Source organism: Sylvia atricapilla, chromosome 1 (assembly GCF_009819655.1).
Source record: "Sylvia atricapilla isolate bSylAtr1 chromosome 1, bSylAtr1.pri, whole genome shotgun sequence".
Taxonomy (NCBI): domain Eukaryota; kingdom Metazoa; phylum Chordata; class Aves; order Passeriformes; family Sylviidae; genus Sylvia; species Sylvia atricapilla.
In genome coordinates, this window is record NC_089140.1 from 58,817,243 (window position 1) to 58,835,171 (window position 17,929).

Here is a 17,929-nt window from a genome sequence, read left to right on the forward strand (position 1 = left end):
CATAGTGAAGTTAGGTGTTACATTTCTGCCTTTTCGCTCTTTAAAATCCTTGCCCTGAGCTCTTGTCACTAAGCACAAAAGCAAAGAAATGGGTTTTGAGCTCTGACTTAACTAGTGGCAACTCAACCCTATGACAATTAATAATAATACATCCAACGACCATTTCTGCCCATAGGCCACAAATTGATTATAAAGATTTCATCAGTTTAACAGGATCTTTTAGGTATGTCTAGACCTGGCCAAATCCACAAAGTCTGGATTTGTTAAAAGCTACAGGAGCAAGGAGCAATTTTTGAGCAAGGAGGGATTTTCAGGGTAGATTAACTCTTTCATATCTCAATATAAGTCCTTTTCTAACCCCCAAAATACTCTCTCTATCCCAAAATATCCTACAACATTCCATGAACAATAATCCATAATTTACCATAACACACCCGTAATTTTCCTCTGCACTGTTCCTTGGGATACTGGGTTTGTGTCTCATCACTGAGCTTCCACTCATCAGTTATAGGATATGTTTTGTGAACTGAGGGATGAAAACCAGGATTTTTTCAGTGCACTGATCAGTTTCATAGATCATTGATCATAATATGATATACTAAGAGCCAGTAGTCTGGTTGTTTTGGTTAGTTAGGCTTTTGTGCTGCTCAGTGTTCAGTAACTCACATTACCCTTTAAAAATTAGCTTTGAAAAGAGTGTTTGCAGAAAGAGTTACCAAAAAAAGGTAGCTGATAGATATATAATCCTTAAAACACACTTTCAAGTATCTCTGCTTTTTCTGAACTTCCCTCAAGAATTTTGTTGCCTGGTGTATTTATAATCTACAAATGAAATAAAAAATTTTAAGTTTAAGTAACTAAATCAATCTTTTGTTATAATTCCAGATCACAATCCATGCAGATGCACGTGTTAACAGGAAGCATTTTCACTCCTAACCAAACACTTCCTGCCATAGCTAACAAACACCAACGTCATTTCACCTGCTTTTGTAACTAAAATGTACACCTGCTGCCACAGCAAACCCCAGCCTACAGACATCAAGGGTCCTTGCCAGGATGGAGTTGTAGACTTTTCAATATTGTACAAAGTACTAATTCTTCCAGTGACACACAGGTGTTGGCCATCTTCAACGTGGCACTCAACCACCATGACACTTTTGAACTTCAGGAAGAGAAATTCATGACTACTAAGACAGACAGAAAGTGAAAGGAGATAAGAAATTAGATAAGGAGAATTATTAGTGTAATTTTTAAGCGTCAAAGTCATTGTGGGACTCCCTGTCTACGGAAATTCTGAATTTAAGAGTGAAGCTCTCAAAGTACATTTAACATTCACATTTTCACTACTGCTAGGTTTCTTCAACAGCCATTTTATACCATTGCTCATCACGGGAAAATGCGGTCTGATGTGCAAGACACAGAATATTGCCTAAAATCTGGTAAAATAAGGCCTCACACCAACACGTAAGAACTTTTTTTACGGTACTGTAGAATCTTGAGCAAATTTTAGTCCACTTCAGAACACTTATTATTTATCCAGAAGGGGTGCCTTCTGCCTGACCTCCCCATGAGGGGTTCTCCTTCCAGAGAGGGTCCTCAACGAGCTTCTCTTGTGGTCCTTTCAGTGTGCTGTGCTTTCACCTCCTGGACCCCTCCTTTTCCCTGTGTGAGACACAGAGTCACAGGGCTGCAAAGTTTGTTTTGCTCTGTTTCATATGCTTCCTGGCTGAATTGCAGCTAGTAAGGGGTTAAGCTGAAAGCAGGAAGCCACTGCCGCCTGCTGAAAGATTGATTTGATCATTCTTCAGGGATTCCCTCTTGTATGAGTCACTGCTCAGACTGACTCCCCCACCAAATGAGGCCAGGATAATGCCATTCCTCCCGAGACTACAACAGCTGAGGGCTATCCCTGAAGACTGAAAGCTTGGGACTCATGGTTGGAAAAATATTTAACAGACTGCACTGCACTCAGCAAACTTAGGGAAAGATGGGGAAAAAAAAGCAAACAAAAAGTGTTCTTAAACTCCTTTTGTTATCCAATTAAGTATGCAGACTAGGAGGAATTAGACCAGCTCCAGCAAACTGCCTCCCAGATTGAGGACTCCGCCTGAGTAAGGACTGAAGACATGAGTTGACATGGTATAATATTTAAATTTTATATAAAAGGTGTGTTCTCTTTATGAGCAAAATGATCTATTACTATGATCTATTACTCTGTAATAGCTGTGTTTGGCTGCTACCTACTAGGAACGTGATTAACATTCCAAATTCAAGAAGAAAAGTGGTAACAACAGCAAAACTAATGAATGTCTCCAGCTAATCACAGAGGTTCATAACCAGCCCTCTAAGAGAAAGAGAAACTATGCTGGTGTTCCTTCTCTTGTCCTACTTTCACTGAGCTGAAAGGGAAAGAAACACCCCGTGCTGATTTACAAAAGTGAAGGCTGCTAATGCTTGTTCATTTGACATTAAATACAGTGATGGTTCAAAAATCCAGCCAGAGCAGTCTGCCACTAAGGTAATGATACATCGCTCTTGTTTGCTTCTGATGCATTGAGCTGTGTGAGGGAGCATAGCACACAAACCTTAAAGATTGCTCAGCCCAGATTAGCCAGCAGCTTTGCTTTTTGTGTGTCATTTCTACTGACACAATTATTGCAGCTCCTGGAGAAGCTACACTCTAAGGGTCAGCCCTGGCAGGCTATAGTGCCCTGCAACTGCAACAAACCTACAGTGAGACTACTGAAAAAAGGCAGGACCTTAAGTTCTGTAATTATAAGCTATACAGTGAATATCCCACTTTTAGTTTACCTAATGTAGTATAAGAATATAGGAGCTGGGAGACAGTGTTCAGATCCATGCTGTGGTATCTGCTGTGGGCAAACAGCATCGCCATCACAAACCTTCAGAATGCAATACTTAAAAATTTTCCAACTCAAAAAAGTAAGAGGAAAGGAAATAAATATTAAGGAAGGCACCCTTTAATGTGGTTTCCTTCTTGTAATCAGACAGATCGAGGACTCCTGACATGTCACACTAACCCAGTTCTGTGCAGCAAAAGGAGTTTAAATATAAATAAAGTAGACAATAACTTTCTTCCCCCCTGGGGGAAACACAGAGAAGAGAATTCAGTTTTTTTCAGTTGCCATACCACTTTTTCCTGTCTTTTTTAACTTTCTTAAGAAATAAAAAGGCTATTTCTGCTGATGTCACAGCCACATCCCCTGTATGCTGCAGTGCTTGGGGTTCACAGAAATGCACCAGCTGGCTCTCCCCAGGAAGCCAAGGCATTGCCTCTGCCCAGGCTGTTTCGGCAACTTAAACCTCATCAACCCAGGATTCTGTTGGGGAATTTCAGGGGAGTCTTCTGCTTTTGTCCTGAGCTTGCTGAGCTCAAAGACTTGGGTGTCTTTGCCTCCAGAGCCTCCCCTGCTCTCCCTGCCATCCTGCCCCATGGCCCAAGTTCCTGCGGTGCTGGTAGGGCGCATGGGCAGGGGAGCAGCGTGGGAACCTCGTGGACATAAAGGGTTAAACAGGCACAGCATCCAGGCTGGTACAGGCGGCCCAAGGAGTGCCCAAGATTGTTTTAAGTTCGGGGTGGGGGGTTCAGTCGGCAGCTGAGGAATTCATAGCTTGTGCCAGCGCCAGGGAAACCCTTTCCAAAACAAGACTCAAAACTATCCTCAGCAGTCTCGTTTCAGAGCCTGACTTTGACTTCCAGCTCCACTCCCACTGCTTATTCCCACAGGAGGCATTCACAGCCATCACTGTCACCCCGTGATCCACCGCTCCTGCAGGCACATCTTGCCCCAGCCCCAGCTCCCACTCCATGCCATTTTCCCTGGTTCAGCCCGGCCTGTGACTCTTCTCCAGGAGAACCAGCCCCACCACCACAGCACCGCAGGAGCAGTGCTGGGAGAGGTGAAGTTGTGTTCAGTCCTTCCCTCAGTCCTCGAGGTAAACCTGTCCTTCAAATGAATGTGTGTGCTCCAAGTCCTCCTCAGCCAGCGCCTTGTAAATGCCACAGGACACGTGGGTGCACACACACCACCAGCACCACAAATTACAGAAAGGTTTAAGAAGATGCACTGTACTGCAGGCTTTAGGGGGGACATGGCACCAGAGACTTCAAGGCCCTCTCACAGCTCCTGCCTGCTACAGTCATGGTGTGCTACAATAAACGAATACCAAAGGTTGAACTTCAATGTCTCTATTGTCTACCTGTAACTACAGCTGCCATGGTGTGAAACCTCAGCATTAGACACGGCTCAGATCCTTTCCACAGCTTTGCCCAGTGACATGGAAAACGTATTACGTGCAGAAGAAGAAGTCAGTACCATATTTGTGCTTTCATCATTTGACACAGGGTGGGGGGAAAGGCAGATTGGAGTCTAGATTGAAAAGACATACCTGGCGCTTTCTCCACAAAGATGACTTTGGAATCTTGCAGAAAGTTATGACCAGTCAGTACCATTTTTTTCCCTCCAGTAACAGGAAAACTGTCAGTACTTTGCTTCTCCACCAGAGGCAGTTCTTGGGCAGATCTCTGAGCTGGAGAGTTATAAAGAAGATTAAAAAAAGGCAACCACAAACACACAAAAAAGTAAATACTGCACTGGTAAGTAACTTAATGCCTTAGCCTCACAAGATAAGCTGAGTTTGATACAGAAACAAAAAAAGGTCACAAGGTTTTACAGGAAACATGGTTCATTTTCAAGTGCTTTGATAGTAAACAATAGTGTTAAACAGCAATACAGATTCAAAAGACTCACAAAGAACATGTGTTTTAAAACTCAGCTTCATATGTACTATATCAGAAAGATTATTTTTATGGAAATTCATTTATTTTAAATAATTTTCTCTGTGTCGCTCATATATGTGTCGAGCATATATGCTGGATTTACAAGTCACACATGACAAGATAATCACGCATGTCCAAAATTTGTTTCAGCCAGTGTACACCCTCTTGTCAATTCTGCAAACTGTCTTGTAGCAACAGCAGCAGCAGCCATGGACCTTGTGATCAGGCAGGAGCTCACACTTTAGAGAAGGTATTTCCAAAAGAATCTGAGTGCCTAAGCACACATGGATCCGTGTAAACTGAATCTGGTACTCCTGTGGCACCAATTTTATCGCCCTTTAACTGAGACATGAAAGAGAGTGCTGCTCCAAGGAACAATGTGACATTTTATCCAGATTATATGATTTCTTCTGGTGTCACACCCACTAAGAAATGCATGAAGTTTTTGGCACCAGCTTATTCCACATTCTGCACTGGAAATAACACTAGCACTTATTTTTTCTCCTGTTTTCCACTTCTTTCAGCAGGCATGTGCCATGCTTTTGCTCATTACGTAACACTCAAAGCTGCAGTGCTCTGACACAAATCCAATCAGCTTCACATTTAGTGGCTCCTTGAGCATGGCACCTTTGCACAGACCGGTTCAGGAGAGATTTAAACTGTGCCTTATCCTGCTATGTTGCAAATGAAAAGCTCTCATAAACTTCAGCTGCAGGATGAAACCATGACTCCTCAGGTTTTCTGCTTTGCCCTCAGCTTGAATGGAGCTAGGAATGGTCAGGCCTTCCTCCCCATTCCCTCTTCCAGAGCTCACCCCTCACTACCTGCCAGATGTTAAGTTTCCCCCCTACTCTGTCAGCATCAGAAAGATCCACTTTGTGGATGGAATTCAACAAAACCTTAAAAAATTGTTTCAGTCCATCCAGCCAATAAAAATAGCATTGGGACTTAGACTGAAATTCAGCTTCTACCACTTACACTGGAGTGCTAAAACTACACAAAGCAGATGTGTTTTGTTTTATGTGGGGGAGGCTGATGAGGCCTAGAGAGCAAAAATGATACAGGTATCCTTGAAGGGTGTCCCAGTGTATATGAGAGTATACAGCCTGTTCATTTAAAGCGACCCCAGTACAGAAACCTAGTTTCTGGAGCTTTTCTGAAGCTGCAGGACAGTGTGTTAGCTACCTCCTTATCAAAGGGGCTGAGGTTTTGTTTGCTGGCTTTTGCTTTATGATGGGGAGACAGAATAAATAGGACATGAGAGACGTTTTCTGAAACTTCTACAGCAGTTACCTTTACGATAAGGAGTCACTAAAACCGAAGGCCCTGTCACTCCCAGGTCTACTATTAGTTTCATGGTTCTTTACTTGTAAGTATGTGTTTTTCTACAGCACTCAATGCACAAAGCTGTATATTTTTTTTCCTAAGACACAGATATTCTGTTCTCAATGTAAACCACGAACTTTTGGAAAGCAGATTAAACTTTGCTAACTAGACAGGTAAAGCAAAACCAATGTAGAGCACATTGGCATGAACAAAGATGGCATATGGGGCAGAAGGGTTAAAAACCGTTCACAAGGTGTGCGGACACGGCAGTGCTGAGTTAACAGTGGACTCAATGATCTTGGCTGTCTTTTTCAACCTTATTGATGAAAAGATTTTCTGATAATACCCATCAAGAGGAGGATGTTTGTTGCCACTTACAGCACTCAATGGGGTTGGAGGCTACTTGCAAGGAGAGTGTCCTGCCATTGGCTTGTGGGATATGAACCCTGAAGACCAGACGCACACGTGTGTTCTTCCGACCAATGTCCGTCTCTCCCTTGCGCAGCTCGATGTCAGAGTTTCGGAGCTTTAATATCCCAGCACAGTCGATGCTGCCCAAAGGAAATACAGGGAAATTCAATTCACTTCAAGATGTCAGGAAGACACAAGTGTGCAATATATCTTCCCTCTCTCCTGCATGCTGTTCTTATAAAACTGAGTCAGGCACAACCCAATGACCAGGCTGAATGCAGCAGACTTTGTTCAGTACTTGTACTCCCAAGCAGCTGAGTTGGGGCTATCTGTAGCAGCAAGTAGTGGCTGCTGTAAAGCACACAAATTTAGGATGTTACCTCAGTTCCCAGAGGAAGAAAATCTAAAATACTCTTCCTCCCCATCACATCCTGTAAGGACTGTAGCTAAAGATTAACCAAAGCCCATCGAGACTAGAAAAGTCATTGGGATGTGACAGCAGTGCAGAAACTGTTACTAACCCAGAATGCTGGGCTACTTACAATTTTACTTGTTATAGCTAATTTGAACAAAAATCTGACAAGATTTTCAATCTAGGGTGAAGCTGTGAAATTCTTATTAATAAGCACAGCTCTCCCCCGAGGTCAGTTCTACTGTCAATTTGTTTGTATTTCAATGAGTTGGAAATACTCCCAAGCTAAGCACTGAGCTGAAGCTCTGCATAAAAAAAAATAAACTCAGAATCTTCTCTCCACATTAGGGAAAAACGTGCTTTTCATCAGATATGACTACTACAATTTCTGACCTCACTCTCTTTTCTTTTCTTTTTTTTTTTTTTTTTTTTTTTAACTTTGGCGTTCTCCTGGATGAGTTTACCAGGATAAAAATCTCCAGGATTTTTATCAAAGAATATATCAATAGAAGAAGCTCCCAGAACAAAAGACAAACATATACACTCAAAAACTCACTGCAAAAATACCACTGCCTTGGCCATGACTACAAAGCCTACATGGCAATTTCTTCTGGGTACTGGTTTCTGCCATGCATTTTATTACACTGAATATGCTTAGTTAACTTTATTTTGCATTCAAAGAGTTTAATTCCCCCTCCAGACCTTTGAAGCTCTGTTCTGAAGCAAACTGCAAACAAGCACTATGGCAGCATGGTTTTGATCTGCATTTTTTCTGAAGTATGGATTTCAGAACTTAAAAAAATGCCCTTGCTGATACAATCAAAGGAACTAATGAAAGTATTAAAGATTCCCAACAATGCACATTAGCAGGTGAAGCCGTAAGAATTACAGTGTGTTTGTACCCATGTCAAAATTCTATGCAAAGATCTGTAAGATATGGAAGAAACAGTGCATTTCTCCACTTTGTCTCTCCTACAGCAACACTTGTAAGTGGAATAATTATTGACATACAATTCATACCAAATGTTCAGAGGATAAAAAGCATTTAAGTTCAAGCTTGTAAAGTCATGGACATTAAAATCTGAAGTCAATAGGAACAGCTAAATATGCAAAAGTTTAAATGGGCAAATGAACTCTGGTGTTTCACTGAATCAAGGCCTGAACACATAAAGGGTGAGAAAAGTCATTGGGTCCAAATTTCAATTCATTGGTAGTGCTGCATGAGGTTTTAGACTACTGACAAGTAAGGCTTATATATGCCAAAGCATTGTTTGTGATTTTTGAGTGAGCTGTACTACAGCCTGGCATGCACACCACAAAAATATTCAGCCTGGCTCGCAAATCATGTAACTTACCTTTATTTTAGGGAGAAAGATTAATGAAATGGTAATAATGTTCGTAGATGGCTAAAAATGTGATTCAAACTAGATAAATAAAGGGCCAGATAAATACTGCGTGAGTACAGATTGGTGGATTTAATCCCAATGTAGCCACACCAACTTACGATGGCAGCAAACAGGGCCAATAATTTTCAAGGCTTGTTGTGACTTTTAACATAATTCACTGAGAGAGATCCTCAAGTCTTGAGTGATCACTCTGAGCCCAGCTGGCAATGCAGCTAAACATATTCTGGCTCTTCTATTTACATGAGGCACTCCAGGGCATGTTGTACATGACACTGCAAACCAGCTTCTAATAACCACTATGTGCGGAAGGACTTAGGTGTCTGACAGCATTTTCCACTTTGTTAAGGCATGAAAAACTGTACGAAAAGCAAGGAGTGAAACTGTGATTTTCCCATGGTATTTGGTTTGGTGGAGATCAGGATTTCTTGCTTGATTTCTGCCTTCCTATATATACACACAAAGGTGCATGCTTCTATATAAAAAATATGAATATATTTGTATTTATACACACTCACACCAAGAACGGTACTTGCACATAAGCAAGTAATTCCTCCCAAGGCAGACACCTCAGGTAACAGTTAGGATGATCTGAATGAGGCGGGAGACAACTCAGATAAGGGGCTAGGTTGATTTGAGGTTGGGGTACAGAGAGGGCAGGATTAAATAGTGTGGAAGGTCTTATGAACATCACCACACAGAAAGCTATTTTAACCTTTATATACCATCCTATAGCAGTGTTTATACATGTTTAATGGACCTACAGAGCACTTAATTATCACTCAGCTATCCTAAGATATTCATGCTTGGTTTTCTGCATAGCACTGAAGTTAGCCCAGTTTAACAACTCTATCTGTAAACTGCATCACCTTTGAATAAAGGTTCTTGGAGGTAACTCTTCTTAGTTCTGGAAGATTTGCTTGTAAACAAGTGCCATGAAAAATGCTGAGTTTTATTACGTGAGAAGTGAGTGGTTTTATTTGTCTGAGAAAAACCACGAGGGTACTTGGAAATGCTCTCTAAGAGTTTCCTTTGACATCCAAAGATAAATTTTAATCAGCTCTGTTCCTTGTGCTAGTGCGTATAGGAGCAACAGGTGTCATATTTAGAAACTAAATGCAGGAGCTGAGGTAGGAGATATTTACAGCTCAGTAACCGAGATACTTATTTTAAATGGCAAATAAGCACGTTGGCTGAAACTCTAGAATGAAAGCAAATCACTAGTCATAAATATTTGTGACGTTTATTTTGCTGTTAAGGTGATTAGCAGCAATTTGTCTCAGCAAAGTTGTGAAAACCTACTATTACAGAGAGAAATGTAGGAAAAGAAAAGAAAAAAGATAGGGAAACGAAAATTATGCACAAAAAGAAAGAAACAAACCCCAAAGAAATTAAGGGAGGTGACCAAGACGAAACTGCAAAGAGTCAGATGTGGTGCCTTGGTCTTACATTGCTCTCATGTTGTTCTCTGGAAGAAGTGGAATTTCCAGGACTTTGGTGTTGGAAAGTATTGTTTCGTGGCTGGTGGTGGAAACAGTCTTGCCGGTGATCCGGTGAACCTGGTAGAAGGCATGGGGCCGCAGCAGGCGGTCGTCTGCAGTCCCAATGAACAGCTGCAGCGTGAGCGGCTCGCTTTCTAAGTAACCATGGAGCTGGCAAGAGAACAGAAAACGCCCACTGAGCACCCTGCACATAAACTGCTAGGAATCAATTAAAGTTTTATAAGCAGGAGAGCCTAATTCAAGGAGAGAACTTGTGACAGGTGCTATGTGTTAAGTTCCCCCCTTCCATTTTTCCTCTAATGTAATATTGGTACAATAAAAAGGTGCACTCACAAAATGTCTCATTATCCTAAAGGACCTGAGGCACTTTAGATGGGCTGAGCTTTTGAGCACTCCTGCTACATCCACAGAAAACTTTGCATAAATTCTGCTGCAGTGTTCAGCAAAAAACTACAATGAACTTGATGTTCCTTCGCAGTACTGAGGGATGCAAACCCAACAGTTTGCAAGCGGAAAGGACACACCTCATTCATCCCCATGCTTCCTGTGACACCCCTCATGCAGCAGCAGTCTACTGCTTATGACCCATCCCCTCATTAGCTGATTTTTGTGCTGGTAAATATCTCCTGGGACAGCATGGAGACGGATCACATATACATGATTAGCAGCTCACCATGTGTGTCAAATTCTTGTTACAATCACACAAAAATCTCATTGAAGCTCTTGGGCCTGGCTTGAACCTCATCCACATTACAGTGGATGCTCTGATGACAACAAGAGTTATTTCTGCCACAAGATGTGGAGGAAGCAGAGCCTCACCTCATCTGCACCATCTCCTGTAGCACCTACTCAGGGTTCTCACTGCTGTGGAGTCCCCAGACAACATCCCACTTGTGGCTGCTGCCTGACACTGGGAAATGAGTCTCACAAAAACAGGTATCTTGCAAGGCTAAGTGGTGAAGCCTTGTCCCAAGCAAAGGGAGGATGCAGCAACTACAGGAGATAGGAACATGGGCAAGGTGCACTGCCCCAGATGCCCGAACCTAGAGCAAATTGCTCACTTTGCTGTAGGTTTAGGTTCCTCTGTGAATAGTTAAGGTGGGTTTGGGCAGGAGTTATTCACCATCATCAAATATGACAGATCAAAATTTATCATAATTTGGTGAGGAGCAACACTAGTTTTAACGTAGATGCAAGTTCAAAGCCAAATAAAGCTGAAAGCAAGTGATGAAACCCATATATCAAATGCTGCTTATATTTGTATTTTGTCTGTTTTCATTCTCCTTAAATCTTATAAAGCAATTTCATGTTAACTCTCTAGGGTATTTTACCATCTGATGGCAGGAATGCTATTAAAAACAAAGATCTTGAATCACTTTTACTCCTTGAGTCCTGCAAAATTCTGGTGGGTGCTAACAGGCACAAAGCCCTCCCTCCAGTATCAAACATGCTGAACGGCAACAGCAATTCATAGTGGAAAATTTTCAGGTACCACAATGACCAATGCATGAGGAAGGGAGGACGATGAGCCTAGACACATCTTCCATCACTAACTGGGCACACTATAAAGTTTTAACCCCACACTTGGGCTGGAAAAGCAAAGAGCAAAACAGAAGCATTTTCATTTGATTTGGTGCAGCAATTTTTATATCCTTACCTAAGGCACATGAATGCTGGAAGAATGAAGGGATAGGAGAAGGACAAGGCTCATTTCTAGCACTACATTATTTTATCAGCTCTGCATTCCTGAGACACCATAGAAAGGCAGTTCAGAGCCAGGGGGTTGTGATATATTATGATATGACATGATATGATTGATATGATATGATATGATATGATATGAGGGTTCCATGCCAGTACTGTAAAATTGAAAACACATTAGTGGTAGTTTGAAAATCTGCACTATCAGCAAAACAACAGAGAGAGAAAAGCAGAGCCATGCCTGTGCACTGCCTTCAGCAGGATGCCCTGGGCTGTGAACCTCCCTCCAGCTCCACATGAAACACCCACTCCTATGGCCCCTGACACACACATCAGCACTGTGCTGCAAAAAGAGAGATTCCTGGCTTTCTTCCCCAGAGACAGACATGCAGCTTGAGGTGATCACAAGTGTGCTCGTGGTACAGTCAGTGGCCACAGGGAAGCCACTATCCTACTCATCGCCACCCTGTTCCTCCCACATGACAGCCTGGCTGCTCATTAATTCCAGTGGTGTCTGTGAGCAGGGCTGATGGAATGACCTGGATTTGTCCCAAGCTGATCTTCCCTGTCTCACCACTTCCAGGGCCTCAGCTGCAAAGCTTAGGTAAGGGAGGAGACACAAGGTATCCCAGGGTATTTTTGGTCAAGACCAGCACATAGGTTTGCAGGGGGAAAAGTAAGAAAGTGTGACATGCCAGGCAAATAAATTTCTGTGCATTGCCAGCAGTAGCTTCTCCAAGTCGTCATGGAGGATGCTTTTTATGGAGAGTGTAAAATTAAAACAAACACATATTGAATTACAAGGCTGCTTAAAATGTAAAAATAGACTAGTGAGTAACTCAAACCTCAATTCAGCAAAAGCAAAATCGCACACCAAGGTACCCATATGTTTTACTGAATATTGGCAAAGAGGACCAAAAATGTTGGTCTTGCACTGGGTTTTGCTATTTCAGGCTTTATCTTTAAATCTGAACCTGGCTCCTGCCATAGCTCACAACATACTGCTGAGCCTCAGCTTGTGCTTTTCCCACAGGTTTCCTACGAGGAGGCAATCAAACACCCATAGTCCTCAGCTTTGCACACCTGCCTTCCCCTGAAGAATGTTCACATGTTGGAAAATAAATAAGATCTCAAATGCATTGTTTTCTAAGGTTTGTGATCTTCAAGCTAAATTTATGTTTGCTTTTCGTAAAGGCCCTGTCCTAGAGCAGAGCTATACATTGCTTTGGATCCATTACCCAAAGTCACTTACTCTCCAACTTAGAAAGTGCCAGAAACATCCAGAAAGACTCATGTAATTGCTATATCCTTGATTTTTGCTGCCCTCATAGTGAGAAAAATTCACATTCATGTGAATGTGTGTGTCATGTCAGTGAAAGCTTTATGTCATATTCTGTGTTAGGAAGCATCTTATCTCCAACTTGTATTTCCCTTTGAGCTTTTGATTCAATCCTTTTGATTGCATCAAGTTATTTACTTTTGTATTATGTCATATAATTGTGTATGCAAACAGAAGCAATAAAAGAAAGTGACGCAAGGATTAACATTTAAAGGGGCACCTACTGTGAATGACTTATTTTAGATTATGCACCCAGTGCATGATTTCTGTGACAAAAAGTGTTGAGCCTTGGGAGTTTGCAGCACGCTGCAGATGTCTGGTGAATGGGCAAGATCCTGTTTACTGTCAGCTGGGTGCAATAAGAATATTCCACAGTTGCCTCAAAACATGGGAGACAGGTATTGTCACATGTTCAACAGCGAGGAGCAGTGGCAGTAAAAGCAGAGTTGTGGGACATCAGGCTGTTAGGTTTGCCAGCAGCCAAAGGGAATATTAAACGAGATCAAGGTGAAATGGAATGGGAAAAAAGGGTGACTGAGCATTTTTCTTGGTGAGGAAAGATCTCGCATGTTCATATCCATGCATATTTTCCATGTATGCTCTGGGGTACTGTACTTGGTGGAAGAGCGATTCAGTTTCCTGGCGTGCAACATGGGATGCATGCGTCAGACATCCTATTTTTATCTTTTTCTCTGTGTAACAAGTCCAAAGCTCTTAATAACTCACTGGTTGAGTACAGGTGACAAAGGTGCTCTCAGCTACAGCATCCATAATAAAGGATGTATCTTTCCTACCAAACATGCTTTGCTTGGCAATACTGAGATCCAGCTTCCCCTGGCGTGAAACTGTAAAAGGAATTAGCTGCAAAAAAGGACCACAAGCACAACATTTCTGAATGAGCTTCCCTTCCCAAATAAAGGCAGTGATACAGCAGTCACCTGGCTTGGTACAAAAAAAAGACGCAGGAAAAACTTAAATATGCAGATAAGAATTGTATGGTCAAGCGTTTGGTTTTGAAGTGAAAGTAGGTCATACTCTCTTATTCTGACCGACCACTGACTACTCTGCTCTTTTCTTCTTTGAGCAACACTTTTAAAAATACTTGAACTCATCTCAAATGACATTTTCATTTTTATTGTCTGAAGCTGGAAAGATCAAAATCAGACTTAATTGCAGGCCTATTACACACTCCTCTAATTCTATCAAAAGCGATGCAGTCACTGGTAATTAACACCAGAACAGGACTGATCACAGCTAAGCTGTTCGTCACCTTACATCGTCTTATGCAAGAGTGAGGGAAAAGGCTGCATCGCTGAGCTGCTGCATTGAGCCTTCCCTGGGATTCCTACACCTCTCTGTCATCGCTTTCCCAGTGCTATCTCCCACCACTGATTCTCACCATTAGGTTGCTGCTCATCTCAGTGCAGGGTGCCAAAGCAAACCCCAGCCTTTCCCCAAGGAGATGCATTGTGTGCTGTGGCTGGATGTTTTCATGTGTCCAGATGCCACAGCACTGAACACGAGGACTCTTCCTCAAGTGGCTAGTGAAATCGGAGGGAAACAGGGCTGTCACCCCTCACAGCCATGAGCCAGCTGCAAGGTACTATCTGATTCAGTCCTACACCTATTATGACCTCCAGTTTATCCCAGACATGAGCATACTGAGGCTGCCTTGATTCCAGATGTGTGCCTGGTACATCTATTAAATCTGCCAACTGGAATTGAACAGACTTGGAAAATGATGAGCAGAAGGAGATGAGGTGTTTTGAACCTAAGCACTAGGAAAAAAAAAAGGCAAAACCTCCCCAAACTTTGCTACAGTTACTACATTTTGAGGAAATTTTGCAAATGCCACATCCCATAACTCAAATGATATTTCAGCTTCAGTGGTTATTCTACAGTCTGTGAGGAAGACTTCTATTATTTAAGCCATAGCATTTATTTTAAGAAACACAGTTGAAATATTCTGCACGTTCCCTTTCCAAGTGCTTTATGCTTTTGGCATGCCTGAGCATCTGTTGAAATGCTCAGAAAGCTACCTGTCATAACAAGGAGCCCTCTGTCTGGAGAGTCTCCTGGAGGCCACCAAAAGATGGACCTGTTCTCACGGGACACATCAGCCAGATACACCCTCTGCACCTCCCATGACATCAGTCAGGAAGAAAGGAAGCTACACTGCATAACAGCTTTCAAGTGCATTTACTGGGAGTTTGGGGAAAGGGCTGAAAAAACCCTACAGTGGTGCATTCCTCCAGAGCCGAACTCTTTTGCAAATATATTAAATGAACATTGGGGTATAATTTAGGGCTTAGCCTGTCGCAATGCATTAGAGGCTGAGCTCCCACTAACAACACAGCAGGGCATGACCAGGGACTCAGTATTCACTCTCAAAACCAGTCAGGAGCTTGTGCTTGAGACTGTTGAGGCCCATAGGGGCTGCCTCCTTAATGATAATGATGTGCCAAAAAATGCCACAGGGAACATCCATATCAGCAGTACCTCTTGTGTGTCTGCCTGGTTTTTTTAAGTTTGGTATATAATAAAGACAACAAGTAAATAGACCCATTTACGCCTCTAAAAATATTAAGAACAGCTACTTATCTGACCATGTAAGTGATGGCCACGCTGCCTGCAGCAGGCACCACAGTGCTTATGCTCAGCAATGCCTTACACATCCATCTGTCCCATTTGCAATCCCAGAACTGTTCAAGGAATACCCAAGTCAATCTGGTGAGAATCATCGGGGATACTAATAACCTAGTCTGGTGTAAGGGGGGCTTCTTTCCCTCATATTTCCATCAGTGTTTTGGAAAGAAATTGCAATGCTTTCAAAAAACGTCAAACAGCATAAAGTCTATAAAACAGGGACATATTAAAGTCAAGACAAGTGCCACATGTCTCTTTAAGATAGAGCTTCAGACCTCCACACTAAATAGCTTTATTGCTAAATTTTTCAGGTTTGGTTTTTTTTTTCAGTAACTGCACATGATGAATGATAAAATGAAACAAATTGTCACATATCAAGTGTACCTAATATACAGCCTCAGTTAAATACCACCAGTGAGTGCTCAGTGTCCTGGCTTTTTAAAACCGAATCAAAGATCAAGCTGTTTAGACCACAAAGAAAGTGCACAAACATTTTGGGTATTGGTTTCAGCAGTTAGCACTGAGCACGAAGAAAAACAGTCTCATGAATCTGATTTTCAAGAACAACAGTTTATTCTCGGCTCCCTCACAGAGGCACTGGAAGACGTAAGCCACGGCATCATGGGTTTGAATGGCAGGAGGGAAAAGCTGATCTTGCGGGCAGTGACTGTCATGTGAAGCGCAGGCACAGGGGGTGAGGTCAGGAGAGCAGGGCGTCTATTCTGGTGTGCACTGCACAGATCCTGCCCGACCTCGCCTGGGCAGCCACTGAGTTGCCCTGCCACCATGCCTCCAGCTGAAAATGCCCAGGAACCTGCTGCTGAAGGCTCAAGGAGCCAGCAACCTACATCTCTGGGAAAAAGCGTCTGTTCCGTTCATCACTGAATTCCCTAATACCTATTCCAACATGGTTTGGCCCTTAACTTTTTTGCTGGGGGAGGTCTGAGAAAAAAAAACACATCTCAGATGTCCTGAGGCGGGGAACTGTGGCACCTCTCCTCTCAAGCTCCTCTCCCAAATCCCAGGTGCCATAGGAACTGGTTTATGGAACTCCCTTCGACTCCTCTGCTCCAGATGGAAGCTGGGCAGTCTGCGTGCAGATCAGGGGTGTACTGCATGCTGAAGGGCAGCAGCATGGCACAAGAAGGCAGCTGTACCTTGAGCTACAAAGCACGAGCCAGGCAGGGGCTGGCAGCCCCTGCTCTGGGGATTCCGGTCCCCAAAGGACAAGGAGCAAGCAGCCCTGGCAGTGCCAATGAGGCAGACAGGCAGCATCAACAGAGCACCAGCAAACCACTTTGGCACGTGTCTCGCTCCATGTGTTGCAGAATCCCTGTTTCTCTCCACCTTCAAGCTCACACTCTGCAGGTGTGAGATGTGTACACATCTCAGTCACTGCCATACCACCCAAGTGCCCCTTGCTCTTTCCAGGTCTCTAGACGCAGGCTTCCATGTACCTAGGACTGAGTGAGGCATATCATCCTGACCAGGAAAATCTTCCCTTTGCCAGCAACGGGGGAGCAATAGGGGATGCTGGTTTTCGGATGAGGTCAGCTCCAGACTCTGTCAGTGACTATTCAGGTGTGAAACTCGCTCTGCTTGGGCACTCCTGTGAGAGCACAGGCCAAAAAAAGGGGAGCATTTCATTCAAAACAGCAGAGCAGACAAACTTCAGAATGAAAAAAATGCAACACAGCAAAACAGAACAACCCCTCAGGAAACAACAAAAAACAGAAAATAAAACACTTCCTTAGGAGGCGAGATGACCCTATAGCTGTGACAGATTTTGCTTCACTTGATGCAGTTAAGCAAAAAAAGAATAAATTATGCTCTGTGCAATGAAACATGTTACTGCCCCATAGTCCTTCACTTACTTAAAATAAAATTGCAGCAGGAATTCCTACAGATTCTTGTGCTACTTTCAGGATTTATTTTTTCTTTCTGAAAGTGATTTTCCTTGGATTCACTTAAACTGTTTTAAGATCCAAATGTAGTCAGAGCTGGTCCACAAATAAAAATAAGATGGCTTGCTCCTGCAAGGGGCCAACCCTAGGCCAAGGACTAGAGCTGGATGGGAGAGCAGTGAATGGAAACAGCAGGAGTGTGTTTTATGTGGCACTTTCTAGTGCTGCCACTTGGACCTTAACTCAACAGAGCAGCAAAAGAGCAGCTGTTCACATCATGATGAATAAAGATCTATATAAAACTTCCAGCTGCAAATACGCTGAGGAAATATTAATCTTAATGTAATAGAGATGATGTACACTCAGTCACTGGCTCACAAGTAATTTCAGTCTCTATCCAGGGAAAAACAGCCTTCGTGGCTGCTGGCTCTCAGCACAGCCATGAAATCTCCTTGTCTAAACAAGGAGAGGGAGCTGCAAGACG

The 17,929-nt window shown here is 42.8% G+C and overlaps 1 protein-coding gene across 5 annotated transcripts in view; it reads right to left on the minus strand.

The window, feature by feature from the left end:
• The window catches only part of NFATC1 (nuclear factor of activated T cells 1), a 108,995-nt gene that overhangs the window by 55,862 nt on the left and 35,204 nt on the right, over positions 1–17,929 (minus strand). For all 5 annotated transcript variants that reach the window (XM_066323708.1, XM_066323699.1, XM_066323683.1 and 2 more), the window contains exons 4-6: positions 9,803–10,005; positions 6,506–6,678; positions 4,411–4,551 (exon numbers count right to left, since the gene is read on the minus strand). In XM_066323708.1, the coding sequence (XP_066179805.1) occupies positions 4,411–4,551; positions 6,506–6,678; positions 9,803–10,005 (517 nt within the window). The remainder of the gene's footprint in view (positions 1–4,410; positions 4,552–6,505; positions 6,679–9,802; positions 10,006–17,929) is intronic.